Below are 23,759 nucleotides of genomic sequence, written 5' to 3'. Positions count from 1 at the left end.
CTCTGCCCAGCTCTCCAGCCTGTCCAGGTCATGCTGGCTGGCAGCACAGCCCTCTGGAGTGTCACCAGTATATCATCAGTGAACTTGCTAAGGTCACACTCTGTCCCCTCGTTCAGGTCGTTGATGAGTATGTTGAACAAGACCAGACTGAGTACTGACCCCTGGCAGACACCACTGGTTACAGGCTTCCAACACGACCCTGCTCCACAGCCCTCTGAGTTCTGTCACCCAGCCAGCTCCCAATCCCATTCCCATTAACACACATCATCATTTCATCAACAATATGAAAACATTTTAAAGGTACATTTAAATTCAAGATAGACAAAGCATTACAGCAAGGGACTAAGTTTAGTTTATCGAATCTGCCAACACAAACCACAAGGAAGTGACAGATCAGAAGAAAACAAGTAGTCCAACTACACCTGCTGACAGAAAATATGATTTGAACAGTTCAGAGCAATTCCAGCCACCCAGCCCAAGAACAGACAGGAAGGGATAAACACATGGAGAGTTGAGACAAAAGAAAAAAGTGACTCTTCACGTATCCCAGGGCACAGCACATAAATCAAACTCTTGAAAAAAACAATTATGAAGAGACCACTTGCCAAATTTCAAATACATAATTACTCCCTTGTTTTCACCACGAAAGATCTGACCTATAAAACCACCTTTCAGGCCATTTAGAGCAAAAAGCGAGATTTTAAATAAACACTTTTACAGCCATTAGAATAATCACACATTTCCTAACCAATCCTTCCCTCTGCATTTTTTCTTGGCTTAATTTAAGAGCAAACTGCTTTTTCCTTTTTGCCATGTAAAACCCTGTAATCAGTTTGCCTTTTGCAGAGCCAAATGGTTTGAATCACTTCAAAAGTACAGAAATGGCTTGATTAACCTTAATGCTCGTGTCTTTTCTGTCTGTTTAAATATCATTTCCCCTCCCCTACGTGCTTTTAGCTTGGAAATGTTTAGTTGTTATAATAGAAAACCAACCAAAGACCCATGGAAGTGCCCAGAGATCCTGAAGCAGAGTAACTGGGAAGCAACCCTGTCAAGACTGTGCTACCCATCTGCAGGTCTTTGCAGTTGGACTTTGTCTTTATGCTCTTGAAACATCAGCTTTGTACTTCAGCAGTGCCAGATCAGGCACAAACAGACCTCATCTGCAAACTGACATGAGGTAAAGAGCTCAAACCTTGCAGCATGTAAGCACAAGTCATAAGAACAGAAATTAAAGAACCTAAGGAAAATGGGAAAGACCAAACACATAGAAACTTTCCCATGAAAAGTCCTTGGGATTTGCTATGTTGGGTTTGGAAGGCAGAAGGGAACCTAAATAAATTACATCCTGAAGATGAAAATCCAGGTGAAAGTTTCCTAAAACACCTACCAGAATCCCTAGGAGCAGAGTGGGTAATGAAATACTGCTCAGGCTTCAGGTCAGCTGCTAATTGACAGGTCTCAGCCAACAAGTTTGGTTGCTGCTTTGCAGCAGGCACTTGCCATATGGCAATGGCAGTTCCAGGTCATTAGAGAGTTCTCTCCTCAGCTATAAACTCTCTTCTATTATCCTCTAATTAAGTTGTGTTGCTGGCTTAGTTAGGCTACTGAACTACTCTGAGAAGACAAATTTCCATTATTATTGCTTATTTAACAACTAAGGGCATCTTTAAGGTTAAAATGTTTTGTGTAAGATTTAAAGTGAGCAGATCTGGAAGTCAAAGCTATTTAAACAAAAGAAATTAGGACATCTGGAAGATTTAACATTTCAAGTTCCCTGCCACCAGAAAGCTTTTTTTATTTTTCTTCTCTCCTTAAACAAAACATTTTTAGTAATGGCTCAGCAGTACTATTGCTTTTTACTATGCTTTCTTTTAATTGCCTTAAATCCACTGTCTTAGTGGTTGCTTTTTAAATATTGAACAGCTCCAGAGATGAGCTGCATTCCTGTGTGTGGCAGGTGGGTTCATTTTGTCCTCTGCAAATTCAGAAAATGTGTCACTGTGCTCTATGAATGACTTTTATGTTAAATCTGTTACGTCCAACACATCCTGTTTACATCCCACAAGTGTAGTAAGCAAACAGCAACAAGGAAAAAAACCAAACCCACAAACACAATCTAAATGATCTTATGAACAGATCAAACATGTTAAACTTACCACGACATCTGACCTCATCTTTCCAAAAGTCTTGATTAAATGAGCATAGTGATAGTCCTCCATTTGCCTTAAAATGGCAGTCATGCATGCAACAAAACTCCCCTAATCAAAAAGAGAAGAAGAAACAAATCAATTATTTAAAACAGGGCAACACAAGGCTTGCCATCAAAATGTAACATTGCTCAAGAGCACCAAGGAATGCAGTGGATATAATTCTATCATTTATATTCACTAATGAATATGCAAAATTCTGTCAAGAAAACAAAAAAAAAACAACACCTTGAAAAGTTTCTATTTCCCATTTCATGGTTTTAGCACCATCTCCACTGAAGACTTTGCAAGATATTCTTCATATAAAAATTGCACAGGCATCAAAGGCTTTGGAAGGGAATATTCACCACTCCTAAAAATATCACACAATATCAGGATTTGCATTTGGGAAGTCGATATTCTGCTCAAGCAAGAAATCTCTTAAAAATCCTTATATTGAGCATCACAGTTAAACCCCCAATTTTAATTTCATTGAATGGCATTTTCAGATACAGTGATGCTTAAAAAAAGAAAACCAAACCAAGCAACTGCCATAAAAACAGAACAGCAGCACCAAACACACCTCTCACACACCACAAGAAAAATAAAAAGTGCCCCCCCCAAAGTTTAATCTTTCCTTCTGAAATGTGAAAGTATCAAGGTAATCACTCAAACCCTCTTCAATGGCTTTGAGATTTTCCAGTCCCATAAATTACTGCTCTGCTTGTCCACCCTTCTTCTCTGATTATCTGCTAAAAAACTGTTGACTGATTATGGCCAAAGCACCCACCTTTTCTGGGCTTCAATGAGGAAAAGAAGTGTTGGAAAAAAATCAGAATAATTACTCAGAAAATACTCTATTTATGATTTGATAAAATGGCTAATTCCCCTTTCTGTGCTGTTTCCAAGGGTATCCTTTGCCAAGCCCTGCCTGACAGAAGACTCCAGAATTTCCTTTCTAAGCACAGCGTGGAGTTTTTATTGTTACCTTTAACATTTGGGTTTATATTTTTTCATTTTACATTAGTCCATGTAATTCAGATCAAACACAAAATGACACCAAGTTATCTGTGTGTTATGAGCCCTCTTATTTCCAGCCTAAGCCCCCAACCTCCACCAGATAAGCACTCCCTGAATTTGCTCTTCTCCCTCCTCCATTAGGTGGGCTCCACCAGTTCAGATCTCAACTCCTGTGTAACTGGTTTTCTCCACACAAGAGAATCATTCTTCCTACATGATGCAAAGGTGCTTGAAGAGACTTTTCAGGCAACATGCAAACAGCATGAACAGGAATGGGAAAGGCCACCTGAGCTGCTGTTCCATGACACCAAAAGAACTTCATAACAAACCATCCAAAAATAATGTTTGCTATTATGAAATGTAAAACAGATGGGATCATCTCCAGAAGTTAACTGTCAAAACACCACTTAACAAGCACTCTACATAGCAGGCACTGTAAAAGGCCTTATGCCTGCAAGAAAATATCCAATAGTAATTTCTATAACTGGCTAATAGCTTTGGACATACTTGTGTGTTTCCTTCCCCTTTTGCTGAGTAATTTAAGTTGATATAAGTGGCTGCAACAGGCAAAAGATGAAGAGGAAATTACCACAGCGACCTTGGATACGAAAGAAAATTAATGTGGATCTACTGTTAAACTTTCAAATGCATTTTAATATTCATTCTTAGAAACAGCAGCAGGTGGAGTAACAGATGAATGTGACTGTCCTCTCCTCTGCATCTACTGGTGCCCCTCTTCCCTTCTCTGGCTGCTCCTACATGAGCCATCTCTCCCCTTCACCATCCCCAGCTCCTGCCAAGGGACCCAACCCTCTCCTGGGACAAGAGCACTGATTCCAGGGGAGCTGCTATGACTGTCCCCATAAGCCACAGGAAATGATGACTCATAATTACAGCACAATTTCATCTTAATTAGCAGGGTGAGAACAGGAAAGGACAGCTGGAAGTTTAATGTCTAGTGGTTAAACACTCTGCCTCCACGTGGAAGTGTGACAGTGAAAACATGAAAGCTTGTTCCAAGCATGGAATGGTTGCTGGAGACAAAATTAATTAGAGAAAAATCAACAAGCTTAGCAAATACAAATGGAAGATGAATGTCAGGGAGCTCTGGAGTGCGTTTAAGTTCTACTTACAAAAAATGACAGAAAATTGCCAAATGTTCTCACACCAGCTTATGCTGAGCCCCAAAAGTGGTGCTGAGCACAACGTTTCAGGGTCCTTGACAAGTTAATCAACATTTTTTCCCATTTCCCTGCATGAAAAAGAAATGATTCCTGCTCATCCTAGTATCATCTTGGTACCAACAACTCTTTCCTCCCTTGGTAGAATATTGTTCCTTTCAGCCTCTGCTGCATGGCACAGACATCCCTGCTCCAATATTGCTCTTCAGATCCCACCTGGTAAGTAGTGTTCAGGCCCCTGCTGGTTAGGAAAATCTCTCTAATATTAGAAAAAAGTACATTACCAGTCATCTGCTTACTTTTCATCTCTTTTTTTTTGGCACTTAGTGAGGTATCATTTACAGCCAGCATGACCTTAATTACAAAGCTAATAAAAAAATGTCATTCTGTATAGGCAGTATTTGTAGTGTAGGTGTTTTCCATGTGACCTATTAACTGTTTAGCAATAGCTACCAACATGATTGAATTTTAATCCGACGTTGAGTTTTAATCTTTAGTTGGATTTGGAGACCATTGTCATCTGCAGCATGACACTCCAAGCAATGAACAGGGGAAAAAAAAAGCATCTAATTCTCAATTTCAAGGTTAAGAGTAAGAGTAATTGCAAAGCTATGTTTATACAGCCAGAACTGCAAGGGCAACCCAGGGGGCCTGCTATTGCCCTCTGCAATTCTTAGCTATTTATTCACTGAAATAGTGTCAAGGTTTGTACTGACAGCCTTTCTCATCCTCCCCTCCCTTGAAAATCTCAGGGCTGAAGCAGTCACACAGTGACCAAGATAATTACTACACATTGTACTAGAAGAGAGCACTTCATGCACTCTGTGAGCAGTTGATTACAATTAATTTCTCTCCTGCCCAAAAGCAGAGGTGCTGGATTAATTCTTTACTTTCTAACTAGGTACACTGAGACCAATGGGAATTTAGTATTCCCAAAGCAAAACCATGGGATCTGGGACAGCCCTCAGCATGTGAAAGATATAGACCTGATGGAGAGGGTGCAGAGGAGGCCATGAAAATGATCCCAGGGCTGGAGCAGCTCTGCTCTGGAGACAGGCTGGGAGAGTTGGGGTGTTCAGCCTGGAGAAGAGAAGGCTCCAGGGAGACCTTAGAGCACCTTCCAGTGCCTGAAGGGGCTCCAGGAAAGTGGGGAGAAACCTTTCACCAGAGAGGGCAGTGACAGGACATGGGGTAATGGTTTTAAACTGAAAGAGGGGAGATTTAGGTTGGACATCAGGAAGAAATTCTTCACCATGAGGGCAGTAAGGTGCTGGAATAGGTTGACCAGCGAGGATGTGGAAGCTCCTTCCCTGGAGATGTTCAAGGGCAGGTTGGATGGGACTCGTGCAGCCTGGTCTGGTGGGAGGTGTCCCTGCTCATAGCAGAGGGGTCAGAACCTGATGATCTTTAAGGTCCCTTCCAACCTGAACCATTCTATGATACTGTAAGGCTCTCATGCTCCCATGCTGGAGGATTGATAACTCAGCTCCATTAAAAGAAACAAAATAAAACAAAACACCAAAGAAGCTGATTCTTCTTCAGAAACAATGTGTTATTCTTCAGAAAATATATTTTCTAATAAATTTAAAAAATAAAAGACCATGCCATTGCAAAACTTTAGCTTCTCATTCCTGTGAAATACAGCTCTGAAGGAAAAGTTGAAGCATGAATGCTCAGAATTTTTTACAATAAAATAATAAATGCTCAATTGGCCCTTCAAGAGATACGAGCAGGGAAGTTTTAATATCAAATAATCCCCACAAGTAATGTGAACACTGAAAAATGTCAGAATGAAGAGAACTCCCTGCAGGAGATGTGGCACATGCCAGTGCTTTCCTCCTTTAGGGCTAAATCATCCTGTTTTAAATAGAGTTGTCCATTTTCTTCCAGGGAAGTTTCTAAACTGGAAATATTAAGCTTTTTATGTCTAGTGAGAAAATCTAAGAGAAATCAAAGCTCCACTAAGTTAAGGGATGATTCAGTGTAATGTCCCTATTACCACAACCAGGAACAGATGAAAAAGCAAAAGTTGCATTTGTTTTTCAATAAAGTTTTCCTTACGTGGCATTAAAAAGCTACAGAGCTAATAAATAAATGGCTAAATACTTAAAAAAAAAAAACAAACCAGACAACAAAACCACCACCTAAAACCATTAGCATTTATTTCTCATTATATTTCGGAACATATTCATAGAATTTGCTTTGTTGAAAAGGTTTTAAGTTCCTCACAATTACCAGCCAGTTTTCAAGGATATGAAAATGAAGCAAGTTTTCTCCTTGCTTACAGCACATGCTCTCTGTATGTTAACAACAAATCAAGAAATAAAAGCCAATTGTTATCATTTCTAGAAGCCATGACTGAAATTGTCACCATTTCTGGACTGACAGTAACTTCTGGACTTAGGTTGGAAAAGAACTTCAAGATCATTGAGTCCAACCATTAACCCCACTCTCCCAAGTCCAGCACTGAGCCATGTCCCCAAGTGCCACATCTAGGTGACTTTTAAACACATCCAGGGATGGTGACTCAACCAGCTCCCTGGGCAGCCTGTTCCAGTGTCTGACAAGCCTTTCAGTAATAAAGTTCTTCCTAATGTCTAGTCTAAACTTCCCCTGGAGCAGCTTGAGGCCATTTCCTTTATATATATGTATATAAAATCATACATATATTTTTCATAGTATTAAATCAAACATTTCTTTTCCTATAATAGAAAATCTAGCAGTAAATTCAGCAGCACCTATAGAGAGAAAACTACTACACAGAGCAGAATGTAAACAAGTGCAAAATGTTAACATTTGTCACTTGTTTCTTACTAAATATATGCTGCTCTCCATTTCCTTAGGCCAACTCCTGCCTTCTTGGAACACCAGCAAATGGAAGGAATAAAACATGTGAGTCTTTCCTTTGAGAAAAAGAAGTTACCAGTTGTAATAACGTGAGTAAAAAATGTTTGGTGTTTTCTTCTGCTGCCATGAGCACTGTTTCAAAGGTATTTCTGTGCAGATCAAGATCCACTCAAGGTGTTCTCAGATGATAAACTTTGTTCTCAGACTTCTCAGACAAGATGTGCCCCCTCCTTTATTCAATCTGATCTAAGCAGCCTAGTGCTTGCCTGGTTTCTACCTAGCAGAAACCTCACTGAGGTCAATTGAATCAGTGTTGGTCCATTCAGGATTCAGAAGACAGGTATCTCAGTTTATAGATGACTGTGAGCTCACTTAGTCTTGTATAACTTGTTTTACCTCAAAAACATATTTCAGAGATCCAGATTTGATCTCTGACAGTTCAACCACTATCAATCAATAGAAACCTTGCCCTAAAGGAAATCCTTTACAGGACTGCAATGCTGGTTGCTGCCTCCTGACCAGCTGAGCACACTGGTGCCAAAACAGAAAATAATGTCAACCAAGCTGACTTTCCTGAAGAGAGTGCAAGGTCCCTAGAAATGTTCCATTCACAGGCAGGCTGTGGAAGAACAGCATTTAGGTGCTAAGCATGTAGCTGAGATAATGATGAAGGGTTGCTGAGGAATCTCAGGAGGCTTCTCCCTCCAGCCTGCTGAAGGCAGGACTGCTCCAGGGTTGGACCAGGCTGCTCAGGGCTTTACCCCATCACAGCTTGAAACCTCCATGGATGGAGGTCATCTGCAATGAAGAACCTGGCTCTGGAATCTTAGAAGCCTGGGGGGGCTGCTGTTAGGTCCCCCTAGACTCCCTGAAGGAGAGCAGAGGTCACAGGCTCCCAACTTTGCCCATCTTGGGGATCATTCCTTCACTGCCAGGAGACAAGGAACTGCCACCCTCTGTGTCTCTCACCCCTTCCCACAGGAGAGCAGCCCCATACCTGCCTGCAGGTCCCGTCCCCTTCGGTGCAACCTGCTGCATCCATCAGCTCTCACAAACACCACAAAAGAGGCATTTGACATAAAAGAAAATTTCAGCGAGGTCAGTTCCCCACTGAGCCCCTTCAGGAACTGCTTAGCACAACTTCTGTGTGGCAAACCAGGGAGTAAAATTTCCTGAGATGCATTTTAAGTTGACAAAAGCTGTTGCGAATAACAAAAGAACTCGGTGAATGAAAAACAAATGCAACAAAGGTGTATTTTTCAGTTTCCTACTTCATGTTCTACTGAAAAAAAAATAAAATACACCTAGTTTGAGAACTAGAGGGGAAAAAAAGTACCATAATTGTATATTTATTTGAGAAGGTACTTATTTTGCAAGGTATTTTCCCTGGAAAAGCTGGTTCTTAGCAAGAAACCCTTGTCCAAAGCTTTCCAAACTTCTAACTATCAACTGCCAGGAGAACCACAGAATCAAGGACCAGTTTGAGTTGGAAGGGACCTTAAAGATCATCCAGTTCCAACCCCCCTGAATGGGCAGGGACACCTCCCAGCAGCCCAGGTTGCTCCAAGCCCCATCCAACCTGCCCTTCAACACTGCCAGGGATGGGGCAGCCACAGCTTCTCTGGGCAACCTGGGCCAGGGTCTCACCACCCTCACACTAAAGAATTTCCTCCTAATGTCTAACTTAAATCTTCTCTCTTCCAGTTTTGACCCACTACCTCTGATTCCATCACTCCCTACCCTTGTCCAAAGTCTCTCCCCAGCTTTCCTGGAGCCCCTTCAGGTACTGGAAGAAGAGTAAAACCTACAGCCACCTTCTCCTGCTTCAGGGGCAGCTCTCCTTCCCTCTGCTTGGATGGATCTGCAGGCTCCCACAGCTTCCTAATCTTGCTGAGCCTCAGCAAGGTACAAATATTCAGGCTCCCTTCCATGCTGTAACACTGCTTCAGGCTCTAATCTGCTGCTTAGAAATCAATTCTGAATAAACAAAATCCTGATTATTGTTTCATTTGAAGGAAAATCCTATAATCCCAAACAAGAGGGAAAAAAACCCCACGTCTCTGAAGACAAGAAACCTCTCAGGCAGGAACAGCAAAAAGGATCTTCATGCAGATCAAATCCAGGACCCAAGATCATGATAGCTCAACTGAAGTACATGCTGCAAAAGGCTTATTTATTAGAAATGTGATGAAATGCACAGTGAGAATCTACACAAAGTGCTCCCAAGTTTGCAAGTGCTCTGCACTAACTTTGGTAAAAGGTAAGCAAAACATTAATGAGACATTTCAACACCACCATTTATCATTTTTCTAAGGGTCTTTTTTCCACAGAAGTTCATTTTAACCCGAAATTATTTGCTTTATAAAGCTCTATACAGGCTCAATATTAACCAGCATGCTCTTCAACTGAAATCACAGCTTCTGAAGGTCAGTCCATCTATTTTTGGTCTTCTGAAAGCAAATTACTTTCCCCATCTTTTTTCTCCCCCTGCCACACATAAAATTATTTCATTGAAAATCTAGGGAGCTGCCCTCAACAAATTTGTTTCAGCTGTCCTGATTTGCACTTCTGGCAACGCTAATAATAAAATTATAAGCAACAAAATACAGAAAACTAGTTACTCAAATGTTTCAACTGTAGTCACACAAGGAAAAAGACCACACAGAAATGTTTTTCAAGAATTCTGCAGACATGCAGCGCTAAATACGGGACTAGAACCATTCTGGGATTTAGAATTACTTACTTTACATTCATTATCACCCAAAGCCTTTCATACCACTCGTGTGATACCAGGACACGTCGGGAAGGACAAGGAAGGACAGGCAGAACAACCAGGAGCTGGTGTGTCCCTGTGCCAGCCCTTATGAGGAGCAGTTTCCACAGAGCCCCACGCAGAGGAGCAACCTTTGAGTAAAGCTTCAAAGCAGCAGCCTCACAAGAGAGCAGAGACGTGCACTGACATTTTTACACCATCTAATCAGATGCAGGAGTTTGGCGTGGTACTGCTTGGTTTAAGATTCACCCCCTGTCCCCAAATGCCTGTAATGATGTCTTGCCTGCTGCTTGCTTTGGGTTTGGAGTTGAGCTAAGTGAATAGATGTATTCATAAACACACACCTGCAGCTGAGCTGTACTTTTCCAAAATCCTCATTCGCTGTTTCAGAGCTTGGGGAATTACTGGTACAGAAACACCTCACTAATGACTCCTCCACTTTCCCCTGTCCCCAGCATAGAAGAAGAGTGAGAGATCCACAACCCAACAGCCCTCAGGACAGAGTCCCAACTCACACCCACGCCAGGAGACAGGACAACCATCCTTTACAGCCTGAACACGGGAATAACAAATTCCTGACACCACTATGAACCTCAAACTAGCTGCCTTCCTCGCCCCAGAGAGAGCCTTTCATCTTGTTTATTTTAGATTTCCCAAGGCTTACACATGTCTTACTTCCTTCACATTACTGTTAGGAAGCTAATTTAACTATAATTATTATTATCATCCTCTGAAGCACTCTCCAAATGAAAGCTGTACCTGTGCTAGTGCTCAGTGTTAGATAAATGAGAAGGAAAAAAACCTGAACTTCCTCTGGAGCAAGCAGAAGTTACCAAAGAGTGAAAATAAAAAATGAAGCCAGAAGGTAAAACGGCTGAGATGAAGATATGTGCAGAGCCAGAGCAGGAGCTTCTCCTCCACTTGAGGCACCCACAACAACCAGAGTGCCAGAGAGGTTTGGTTTTAGTTACAACATCACTGTAGTGAAGGAGATGCTCTCAAAAGCCAGGCTGCAGCCTTTGCAGGGATGCTGTAAGAAGGCAGGAGCAAAACACAGTCTGTGGACCCTCCACCACAGGCTTTGCCCATGGCTGAACCCACCTGTAACAGCCAAAGTGAGGTAATGCACCCAGAAGCACAATTTTACCTTTTAAAATGTTGAAAGCCACATAAACAAACTATGACCATGTTGAGGCAAACCAGGTAAAGAACTGAAGTTTTGCAAACAGAAGGAAAATAACTTCAGCTAACAAGCATCCTACATTAGGAATGGCTGCACTAAAGTGATGTTGGCACCTGTGAGAGCCCACAGGTGTTATGGATATTGTCTCTGCAGCGGGCAAATCATCCTGCAGTAAGAAATCACCATGGCAAATCACAAGAATACTACAGGAAGATGTATTGTCCTTCAGATGAACTCCTCTTCATACATGACAGGTGACCCTGCCAGATGAATACACTTCTGAAAACAGTCATTTTTATGACAAATTTTTCTTTTGTTGTTCCTACTAAGAAATCACCATGGCAAATCACAAGAATACTACAGGAAGATGTATTGTCCTTCAGATGAACTCCTCTTCATACATGACAGGTGACCCTGCCAGATGAATACACTTCTGAAAACAGTCATTTTTATGACAAATTTTTCTTTTGGTGCTTCTCACTTGACTGTAGTGACATAAAATATTTAGCAACAGGTTCGTCGAGGGGCTTGGAGAGCTTACAAGGAAGATCAGAAATATGTGCCATCAGAATTTAATTGTCAAACTCACAGTTTAGATACCCTTGGATTAAAATGCAACTTGCAAGCAGAGGTCCCTCTGGGGAAGCTTTGGTATTTTTTAACTAATTTCTACCGTTGGTAGGTAATGACAGAAACCATCACAATGTACCACTGGGGCTGCTCTGGTTTTGGCACAGGCTATGGGCAGGGGGTGGATGGGGAAGGCAGGGTGTGGTGCTGGGCTGTGCTGCTCAGCCTGCAGTGCTGCACAGGGTCACACAGCCCCTGCAGGCAGGACTCTCTGCAAGACTCTCAGCAGGGTTACAGTAAAGACTCTTCTCACATTTGCATGTTATCAAAATAAAAATCCCATTATAGACAATGTTCTCATTCCCTCCTCCCCAAAAACTGATCAAATAAACACAGCTCTGCCAGTAACTGGCCGGTCCTTTATTATGACTTTTCTAACTGAAGTTCAACTTTCTGTAAAAAATTATGGTAAATAAGAGAAACACAATTCTGAGAGGTTACATCTGAATTTAGATTTTCTGTACCAATATTGACAGATAAAGAAGAGCTGAGAAGATTAATATCGAGTAGTAGCAAACAGAGGATTTCACAGAAATTTGCTCTTCTCTACCTCTGGAATAACCTCACCTGACCTGACTCTTCCCTTGGAATGTGGCTCCCAAATCCACCTGGATTCCTCCAGGAGAGGAGCAAGGATGGGGTGTGGAAGAGCACAGCTCCTGCTAACAAATCTTGCAACTTCCATTCCAAAGCATGATTCAGCAGAGGAATAAGAGAGTCCATTGTTTCCTCTGCAGAGCCCCAGAACCAGAAGCACAACACAAAGCAAGAAGTTCAGATGTAAGTCCTTTCTGCCAGGCAGGGCAGGAGCTCCTGTGAGCAGCAGTGTGTCCATATTTCATCAGGACACACCATCCAGGAACACAGACCTATTTAGCACTTAGCACTTAATTAAAGGAAACAGGGAAGGACTCATCTGCAGAGCCTGAAGATAATAATATGTGGGCTGCATCTCCTAGAATGATAATTCTTTGTCCTAACATTATTAAATTTGAGTTTTATTTCTTATTAAACTTGCAGTAACTGAGAATACTTTGGGGGATTCTGTCAGACCACCTATTGCTAAACAATGTCCAGCATCAAGAAGAGCTTCAAAGGCATGAAAAGCAGATTAAATCAATCGAAAATATGCAATCTAAGCAAAAAGAGCTGAACATTTATATTGTGGAAAACTAATTAAAATTTTTATTACTATTTGGAACGATGACCACAAGGTTCAACACAAAATGCTCCAACAGGATGCTCCTGAGAAAGAGCTCTTTCTCCTTCTGCTGCAGAAATTAGAGCACGTAAACACAGTAGAAACCCAACCCAGAAAGATGAAAGGAGACCAGCAGCTCAGTTAAGGACAAACTGGAAGGTTTTTAATCCCATTTGGGGCCAACCACAACATTCAACAGCACTAAAAGAAACACAGAACTCCTGGCAAGAGCACAACTGAACCTGGGTGGGAGTCCAAGGCCTGAGCTATGGAATCCTCTCTTGGACCTGCCTGGTTTTAGGGGACACCTCTGCCTCAGCTTGAGGCAGAAGGAGCTAGGTTTTGGTTTAGGAGGAGATGACACAGGAAAAGAAGACAGTAGATGTTAATAAGGCAACAGCACATCCTCAATAATGGGCACAGAGAGCAAAGGGAGGGATTTCTGCTCCCAGTCCCTCCTGATGGTTCTCAGGACAGGAATACACAGTCCATGGGAGCAGCACTAACTCGCATAGATAGGACGGATTCGAAAAGCATTCCACTGAAATACATTTATTTTAAAAAAGCATTTCAAATACATGAAAGGCATGATGACTTAAAGAACTAATCAATTGGAGTAATTACAATTTGAAAAGCCTATTTTGAGAAAGCCAAACCACAGAACTGAGGCAAGCTGCTGGCCAGCACCTACACGTGTATCTGCTTGAAGTCATAGACCAGGTCATAACCACAGGAGTTTCTGCTGCACACACACAGATTTTTACTTCTGTTTTTAAATTCCATTTATTCCAATTTATTTCAGATGAATAACATATATTTGGAATGTAAAAAACTAACAAAGAAACTCAAAACCAGAACATCTCATTGCCCTTTTCCATTCCATGGGAAAGCCTGGATGTGGGACTCGATTTTCCAGCTCCTCAAGGACAGAGCTCACGTGCATGCAGGGACCATCTAGTGACATCAGGTACCCCGAGACCTGGGCTCAGCACCCCAGTATCTGTACAGGCTCCATCCAGGCCAGGTATCCTGGCATGGCAGCAACAAGCACAGGGCAAAGGGGAATATTTGCCCATAAAGCTCTGCTAGTTCCAGATGAAGCCAATTCCAGTCTCTCTGTGCTTGCAGACCTACCAAAAACCATCTAAAGCATTCTAGGGGAATAACTTCCATACAGGATAATTCATTATTAATAAAGTGCAAAGCATGTTTTTATAATTTTCCCTATGATATCCAACACACCCAACATATTCAAGCAATAAGAAAGCAATTTTAAGTGCTGGTTTTCCACCACTGAAATAAATTTTGATTTCTAATTGAATTTAATTTTCCTTCCAACACTGTTTTGGCAGAAATCATATGGGAAAAAATTAAATCCTCTCACAAATAAGAAGTCGTTTATCATTTTCTAACACAATAACACTTAAACATTAAGAACAGGATTAGATGTATATTCAGCTATGTAATTGCTTTCACACACATTCAGCCCATGCATGCAGTTAACAAAAGCAACTTAAGTCAAGAGATCTTTTTTAATTACATATCCACACCTAAATGAGAATTAATCTCTCTTCGAAAAACGATTAAAAATCAATCCAAAACAAGATTAAAATCAGTGACTTAAAACATTCCAAAGTTAAAAAAACTCCAACTTTTCTGGTGGCAGTGGCAGCAGAGGAAGGGCTGTGGGGACTGTCACACTCCTGAGCATGCTCTGGGGAGGACCTGGTCTGGTGGGAGGTGTCCCTGCCCATGCAGGGGAAGTTGGAACTAATGATCTTTAAGGTCTTTTCCAACCCAAACCCATCTGTGACTCTATGATATTAAGAAAGAAGTAGTAAAACTAAAATCAGTGCACAGGCTAAGGCAAAAGCTACGTGGGATTAATTTAATTCAGCAACACTGCCTCCCCTCTGTCATCTCTAGTTACTATTCAGCCATTTAATTAACATTTTCATGATAATCCGCATATTTATATGCGTAACAGTTCTTCACATGACTATAATAGAGTAACAAAGCTGAGGGCAGGTAAAAAAAGAAAGGTGTAGCTTTTTATACAGCAGCTTGCAAGCTGTCACAGCTCAATAAGGCCAGCAGTGCCCCAGCCACCTGCACCATCCAAGCACCCACTGCTTCTGCTCAGGACAAAGGAGATGGGGACAAGGTGGGAATTAGGTGAGAACCAGGATGGGCTGCAGCTTTCTGTTTTCAAACTTGTGTTTGAGTCCAGGTCCGTTTTTCTTCTCCTATATACTCAGGAGATGCTAATGATAGCTGTGGGTCTGCCACTGTCCCCCCTCTTTGCTGCTCTGCACACTCCTGGATCCCAGTAGATCCAGCTCTGGATTAACAGCTCCATGTACCTGACACAAATACTGCTGCTATTTGTGTCACTAAGCCCATGAAAAAAAAGCTGGATGTCAGAACTGATGCACTTGGACCCAGGCTAAGACAGCTCAGGCATTCAAGTGAGAGGGAAGAAACAACCAAAAAATCTGTGGATAAAAGCAGTGAGCTTGTAAATGCTGAAGAGGAAAGTTTGAAGGTGGCCTCCTTAGGGAAGCAAGCACAATGGAGAGCAGGTAAAGCACCATGGGAAGCAAAGAGATTCTCAGCTGAAGAGCCCCACAATCCAGATGGAAAACATTTTCACAGTCTGAAGATGCATTCAACTCGTGCCCATGAACGCAGCTGCCCCAGTGGCCAAGTCCATTCCAAGACAAAAATGAGCTTTCGTTGGGAACATCTTTCCCGATGCTGAATGCTACAAAGTCACTTGGTACAGCTACAGAAACCTCACAGGATGCAGGGGGAGACACAAACCATGCTTTCCCTGCTCACATCTGGGCAAAACTTTTTCCAGCCAGTGAAGGCTAAATCAAGTGCAAGCTGAATTTTTGTCATCACATCTTTTTTAGCTAACCCTCAGAAAGTGCAACCAGGGCCAGCAAAATTATCCCACTTAAGTGTCACAAAAAGGCTGATCTACTGAAACCCCCCCCATTCTGAAATCACAAAGATGCCTACTTCACTGCTATCAAACCCTTGGATTATTCTGGAAAGCTCAAATCGTGCCAGGGTTTGGCTGTCAATAATATTTTGGAGGCAGATCAGCTTGATTCTTTGCAAGGAAGAACCCTGCAAACATAGACACTAAGGCTGCAGGAGTGGGAGGATGGCTGCACAGGGGGAGCACCACAGGACTTTCACTCCCATGTTTGAATCCTGTTGTTTACCCAAATTAACCATGAATCATTACAGGAATGGAAGGACATTTTATTATTTTCCTGAGAAAAGTTACTGGGTTTTATGTTCCACTAAAAGCACCACTTAATTTGATGTATTGACGTAACCAGTTCCTTCATAGTACAGATGGGAGCATGTTTATCACCTGCTGCCTTTTCCAGTTATTAGAATTACTGTATCATAAAACACAAATTTGGCTCTATATTTCTGTATGATACACTACTTAGATATACTAAAAATACAAAAAAACTAGGAGAGTGCAGAGTAGCACAGAAGCAGAGAACACAAAATTCCTGAGATCCCAAGTTTCCCAAGCAACTTCTAGTTGTAAAGCTGAAAATGACTCATTATCTGCTAAGGAGGCAAATTTGAGGACTAATTTTTTAAAAGTCTTTATCTTTTAAAAAGAGCTTTAAAAATACCTCAGAAAAACTAGTAAGACAAAATGTCTTTCAAGACTATGAAAATAGAGCTAATTAAAAGTCTATTCCTATAAGTAACTGTGAGGTATATGGACAATTTCTGCATAAAGGGAATACAAACATTACCCAAAGTCATTAACTGACAGGCAGGAATTAATATGTTTGCAATTCAAGCCAAGTGATAAATATGCATAAATAAAAGGAAAATACTCCTTGCGTCCCTGTAAATTAGTCACACCTTTGTGTTTGTTTGTGTCTTATTAAAGGGAAAAAAATCATATGTCCTAGTATGCTGCTGTTTCCAGTGAGTGAAGTTTTTTTAGTTAGGGACATTCACCTTGTAATTTTTGCTGACAACACCTAAAATTAAAAACTTTTCTCAAAAAAACTTACTGAAAATAAATAATAAAAAAATATTTTCAAGTTCAACACTGTTTAATTAAAAAAAATAAATAAATATGGAAAACATCACACCAGAAATTCTCTATGAAATGAGCTCCTAGGGAACACAGTGACAACAGCAAGGGGCACGATCCTGCACCTGTTGCTTTGTTAGAGGAAAGAAGCACCTGCAAAAAACATGGAGACGTGTGAAAACGCAACAGAAGCTCCAAGAGAAACTCCAGTCCTCCACGGGATGGGGGATGCTGCAGTTCTTCCAGGGAGCACAGCCAGGTAAAGGCAGGGCAGTGCCCCCTGCTCCATGAAAACCCTCCAAGCATGTGGGACTAACTCATCCTTTTTTCTCCTGCACTTAAGAACCAGTGTCCTTTGTGTTGGCCAACCAAAATGTCAATGACATCATGTGTCAGCTCCCAGGAGGCCACTAGCTGTCCAGTTAGCATTGCCATCAGTCCCCACAAGCTTTCCCACAGGATATCAAGCCCCTAATTTTGATAATCAATTGCTGCAGAGCTTATCTGTCATCTGGTAATAGATGTGAAATAACAAAATTATACATCAAAACAAACCTCATTAGCGCGTCAACCCAGCTCATTATCCTGAAAAAAAACTTAGCTCACTAATAAAGTTCCAGTGATGTTTACTACTACCCTTCAGTGAAAGCTTTGATTTATATCACCTCACAGAGAAATAAAACCAAATTCAATAAATAAAGACGGCTTCCATAACTCAAGGGGACATAACAGATTGCAGAAGGTATAGGGAAGGGCAACCAAAATGAAAGCCTGGAGATGAGAAGGCTCTGAGACCACCTTCTTGCAGCCTTTCCATACTAAATGGGGGCTTATAAGAAAGATGAAGAGAGACTTTTTACCAGGGCCTGTAGTTACAGGAGAAGGGGGGATGGTTTTAAACTGAAAGAGGGGAGATTTAGCTTAGATGAGAGGAAGAAATTCTTTACGATGAGGGTGGTGAGACACTAGTACAGGTCAGATGCCCCATCACAGGAAATGTTCACAAGGTCAGGTTGGATGAAGCTTTGAACAACCTGGTCTCATCAAAGATGTCCCTGCCCACAGCAGGGGATGGAAGGGTTAGTCTAGATGATCCTCAAAAGGTCCCTCCCAACACGAACCACCCCATGATTCCATGAAAAGGGGATGGAGGAGCTGCTTCCTGAGAAAGGGCCACAAAGTCCCAGACTCTTCCAAGAAGGCAGAGGGTGGATTTACATGACTGAGGTTTACAAACCCACAGAGGTGGTGGAAAAATGAGTGCACAGCGCCCCTCAGAGCAGGCACAGGTACCACACAAAACACATATGGTGGAGTCCATTTGCCACCTCTGGCTACAAGCCTGCCCTGGGGTGTGCCCATCCCCCTGGCCGCTGGGCTTCCCCTGCCTTCAGCCACCCCAGCACCAGCCCCTCGCCCTCCTCTCCAACACCCACTGAGCCACTGGGCTTTACCAACCCTCTGACACCCCTCTGATTTAAAGCATGTGGTAATCATGCTCCTCAACTGCTGCTAAGTATTAATATTTAAAGTCCTGACTTGTTTAAATATTGAAGAAAATAAAAATGTGGTGCTACTTTTAATGGTTTTTAATACAGTATCCTGGAGATCATGTTTTATGAAGGACAGAGCCATTTTTATTGCACTGTATTTTGAAAAGCCCCAGATCTAGGATTAAGAAGGACTTCACTTAGCTTCTGCTGTCAATCATAAACTCATTTAATGTCATTATCAGGCTTCACATATTTATCAGCAGACTGCTGCCTAACACAACCTATTTCAATATTTCGTGCTTCTAGGACTTTCAGACTTAAAAATAACTGCTTATATTCCTTTCTTAAGGTAAAACTGAGTCACATACATTTTAATACATAAAGGAATTAAGTCTTTGCACAGTCATAAATTTAACATACCCTCATTTGCATATATTTAAGTTCCTAGGTTATTTTATTTTTAAAATAAATAATTAGCTGGAGCACTGGCACTACTCAAAGCTTAACAGACTATTTTTCTATACAAATATTTGAGGTTAGTACCAGCAACAATATAGAAATGAGCTCTTTGCTTGGCCTAAGTTCTTTCACACAGAAGTTCTGTCCTTCCAGAACAGCCAATGGGCTGCAAAATTCTTTTGGGTATTATTTTTAAATGAATGTAAGACTTTTTAAAATTCATGCTGGCCATTGCATTCCTACCCCTAGACTTTTTCAACACACCCCTCATTAAACTAGGGAGTAGAAGCTCTTAATTGGGAGCATATGGCTAAAGGTTTGGGGTGGCTGCCTCTTTACATCCACTCATTCTTCACTGTCAACTTCCTTCTACCAGTCATCAAGATTTTTGAAGGCAATTTTATTTTGGTCCCTGCATTTTGGAAACTTAATGAGTTCATTTCTGAACATTAGGGCCAAAATGCTGAACCCTGTTTTTGACTCAGAGCATTGCTGGAAAAGGCTCATTCCATTTACTTCTTTTTGCACTGTTCACTTTCCTCTCTCTTACATAATTTCAAACGATTTTCGTTCTTCAGTTCTTTCATACATTTTATTTTCACTTGTTTTCTGTTGTGTTTCTTTTTTTTTCTGTTAGGAATTATGCATGAGCACCAGGCTGCTGTCTGGGCTTCTAACTTTTAAGGCGACATGTCAAAGGACATAAAAGCCTGTATTTTTATGCCATATTCAAATTTTAAGCAGTTCAATATTTCAATCGAGAAAACCTTACAAGAGGGTTTGGGAGCTTATATTATCTTGTAACATTTAATGCTTCTCCACTTTGACAGAAAAGCTGCACCAAATCCTCCTTCTAATGAAATCAATGTTGCATAAATAACATCTTATTCCACCAAAGAGGAAATACGAAGTGGATGAAAGAATCCCCATTATTTGTGATGTTTGCCTTTCTTTTGTCCATAACCTCAATTCCAAGATGGAATTCATGCTCATCCCAGGTTTCATTAGGTGCTTAAATCTGAAACCATTTGCTTGAAGGCACTCAGAAGTATGAGAATATTTTTTATTTTTAAACTCATTTCACCAGAAACAGTTGGAGATACAACTCTAGGATTTGAGAAGGTAATAAAATAAACAAAACATTTTTAATAGTTCACATAATATTCCTCTAAAAAATTTCACCCTCACTTACAGTTTCTCAAGACATCTTAATAAGATTGTAATTTCACATTTGCTCTTACTAAGCAAATCAAACACAGTGATTTATTATTCAGATGGGCACAAAGGATTTCTGAAATGCAAAAAGAAGGGCTATAAAAGCACAAATCATCAGTAATGACGACAAGTTAAACTGCCTTTCAAATATGAACAAAATGCAGCCATTTAGGGTATCATACATCATGGTCTCCCGGACCCTCATTTATTTCCTAACTGTACAGGCTGCATGTTAATTTAACCAGTGCAGAATTCTGCATCTATTGAGAACATCTTTATTAGTGAAGTGATTCCACAGCTCAAACACACCACAAGAGACTAGCTCGTAATGCCCATCCTTAGAACAACAATCAAGTGTTTCCAATCATCAGTTATGTGTCCTTCCCAAAAACTGCTTAAAATTATCTTTCCTGAACTACAAACGCAACAAAAATACATATTGAAAAAATCACCTCTTAACCCAATAAATTCAGGACTTCTTTCTTACTATGAATGATAAACTACCTCCAAAGCCACTTGGATTCCTAATGAGACAGCATTCAACTGCAACTCAGAATCTCAGCTTTAGCTGGTAAGACCTGATATCTTTTTATTCCAGTGATCTGTACAAAGGGAAATTAAGAGAAAGGCCTAAATCCTACTCATACTTGTACCAATGAAGTACAGAAATAACTATCATTGCTAATGAGGTTACTTAACATTTTCCTTCTTAGAGGAGAAAATCCATAAATAGCAGCTCACTTAATCAGCTGTTTAAAATTTTAGCTGCACGCAGGTATTATGGGTATTATACACATAATCTTAAATCCACTTTATCTTCAAAATGTTCCTCCAAGTTAACAGATGTGCAATTACTTGCACTTTTACAGATAAAGAACAGACATCAGCATAGTCTCAACAGAATTGTCCAAGCTCATGAAAAAAACTTATTATGAAGCAAGACACCAAATTAAATTTTCTCAAATTTCTGCCTAAAATGACTCCAAGACCTTATTTCTTTGTCGTCACAGCCAAGAGATTGCATCCCTCCCCAATGCAAGGAGCACCTCTGAGGTTCTGACTGCATGAGGACCTGTTTGAAATTCAAGTGGAGTTTGAATTCACCTCAGCTGGAAGAGGGGAGCGTATTTAACATCCTTTCATTTTTCTTCCTGTGGCAAGTTCAAGTAAATAAGCAAATAACAGCTGTAGCATAGAATGCCAGGCAGCTATCATATGAAGGGGTGAAAATAATGACTTATTCAATGTGAGTGGAGATTCAGCAAGGTGAAAAAAGTTGCTCTTAGCAAAGACAGAGTGATGGTATTGGTCCCAAAGGCACAACATCATCCATGCCTCTAAGTTTCAAATCAAGTAAACTTCAATCTTCTTTCACCTAAAAAGGATGCAGTGAGGTTCTGTGACAAATTAGGCTAGTCCTAAACATTCACGCCACTGTCCCGCTTGGAAAAGACCTTTAGGATCATTGAGTCCAACCACTAACCCAACTCTACTGTGTCCACTGCTAAATCGTGTCCCTCAGCACCAAATCTACACCTCTTTTAAACACCTCCAGGAATGGTGATCCAACCCCCTTCTCTGGGCTACCTGTGCCAGTGTTCAACACCACTGTCAGTGAAGAAGGTCCTTCTAATACTCAATCTAAGGTATCTAATCTTCTGTCTTCTAATATCAATCTAATTAGGTAGATCCTAGTAAACTAGCTCATGTATTTGGTGTCAGCACTTAAATTACCCCTCCTAATAAAAGTTACTTAATCAATATCAAATAACAGTCCCTGCAGGACAGGTCCCAAGTGTTAATTTCCTCCTGAGAACAAGCCCATGTCTGCAGCTCAGAGAACTGACCTCAACCCTTGGGCTGGGGTTGGCTCAGCCACTGCCAGCCCAGCATTCACCTGGAGCACCAAACTTTTCCTTGGCTTTTTCCTTCCAACAGAACTCGTTCCAGAACCTGCACCTCAGTGAACTATACACATTTAAAACTAGGGTAAGGTTAAACAGCAGCTTTCACACTGATTTTGAAAATGGCTTTGGTGTTGGTTATCATCTTCCCCATGCTGATGTCAGCTGGGACACCTGGCAGATAACTCCAGCTCTGCCTGCCACATGCTTTTCCCTGAGCTGGATTTGAGCTTGTTTCCTCCTGGACTCACAAGAACTTCATAAACTGTTCCAGAAAATCACATTTCAGCGTTACACGGCAGGACCTGCACACTCTAGCCGTGTATAATCATACAAAACACCTGCTTGACACACAGGTCTCCCCCAGGCACAGCGTTCACCAGGAGCAGTCAGTCCTCTGGCCAAAACCCTGGCAACTGTCACAAGCACGAAGAGGATGTGCCCTGGCATTGCCAGCCATGAGGGCACGGGCTGAGGGTCCCACACCAGCAGAGAAGCAGCATCCCAGTCATTCTGCCATCCCTTTCCTCCTCACACTCAAACAGATGCTGAATGTAAGAAAAAACCACAACCAAAGCAAAACCTGAAGTTGGCAACACCAGGCTGTGCAAGAAGATGAACATTTATAAATATGCACAGACACCCAAATTTAATATGGATTAGCACTATAGAGGAAGGACCCATTGTTAGACTAGTTCTCTTCTCTCCAAAAGAGATACCACCAGAAAAGTTCTCTCACTGCTCTCAAATACAACCTGATGATTTTTTCACCCTCTCCAAGTCCATCCACACCCCCCCATGACTTACAGGAGTGCAGCCCACAGCCCTGAGCTCACTCCTCCCGGACAAACAGCAGAAGAAACAGGCAGTCTGGGAGGGCAGGATGCTGCATCAGAGAGAAATACATTTGTAATATAAATAAAAAAATGATAACAAATCATCTCGTTTCTCTTTGCATCCTTCCAGGTTGAAGTCAGACCACAAACAACACTTTGACACTATGTTTCATGATGCAACAGTTGCATCCAGAATTGTTTCAAGGGCTAAAAACTGCGTGAATGGAATGATACAGGGTTTCCGTTTTCCTAGTTTATTTCCTTCTGTAAACTTCTGCAGCAACATAAAGCTTAACAATCAGGGAAGATGTCACTTCTCACAAACCATGATTTAAAATGCCCTTACATACACCAGCTGCATCAACAGTTACACAAGTGCAGGACAAGTAGGAACCTGGTCCACAACTCCAAGGTCTTTTCTAGTTCTCTAAACATCTACAGAAAGAGGTTGTGCAGTTGCCTAGCTTTATAAATGAGACATATGCATAATGCCATGCAAGAATAGTCAGCCCCGGGACAACAGACTCAAAGTATAATTACGGAGAAGATAAGAATGTTGTTTAACTACTTCTTCCATCAGAGAGCTGCTTCCTTCACGCCACTAAGGTTATCGAGCAACAATATTTGCTTCTGGCAATCCTGGTCTGCACGCCCTGAGATGTGCAGCTGACATCTGCAGCTTCTGAAAAAGTAACAGCATCTACTACCCCTGACATATTTGCTTCTGTTGAAGTAGCACATCTG

General features: G+C 41.3%; 1 protein-coding gene across 1 annotated transcript in view; it reads right to left on the bottom strand.

The window, feature by feature from the left end:
- DOCK1 (dedicator of cytokinesis 1) overlaps positions 1-23,759 on the bottom strand; it is a 298,906-nt gene that overhangs the window by 134,031 nt on the left and 141,116 nt on the right. The window contains exon 29 of the mRNA XM_010001879.1: positions 2,160-2,261. Coding sequence (XP_010000181.1) covers positions 2,160-2,261 — 102 coding nt within the window. The remainder of the gene's footprint in view (positions 1-2,159; positions 2,262-23,759) is intronic.

This window comes from Chaetura pelagica, unplaced genomic scaffold (assembly GCF_000747805.2).
Source record: "Chaetura pelagica isolate M959 unplaced genomic scaffold, ChaPel_1.0 scaffold477, whole genome shotgun sequence".
Lineage (NCBI taxonomy): Eukaryota > Metazoa > Chordata > Aves > Apodiformes > Apodidae > Chaetura > Chaetura pelagica.
The sequence above is the reverse complement of the archived record's forward strand: the minus strand, read 5'-3'. Positions and strand labels throughout refer to the sequence as shown.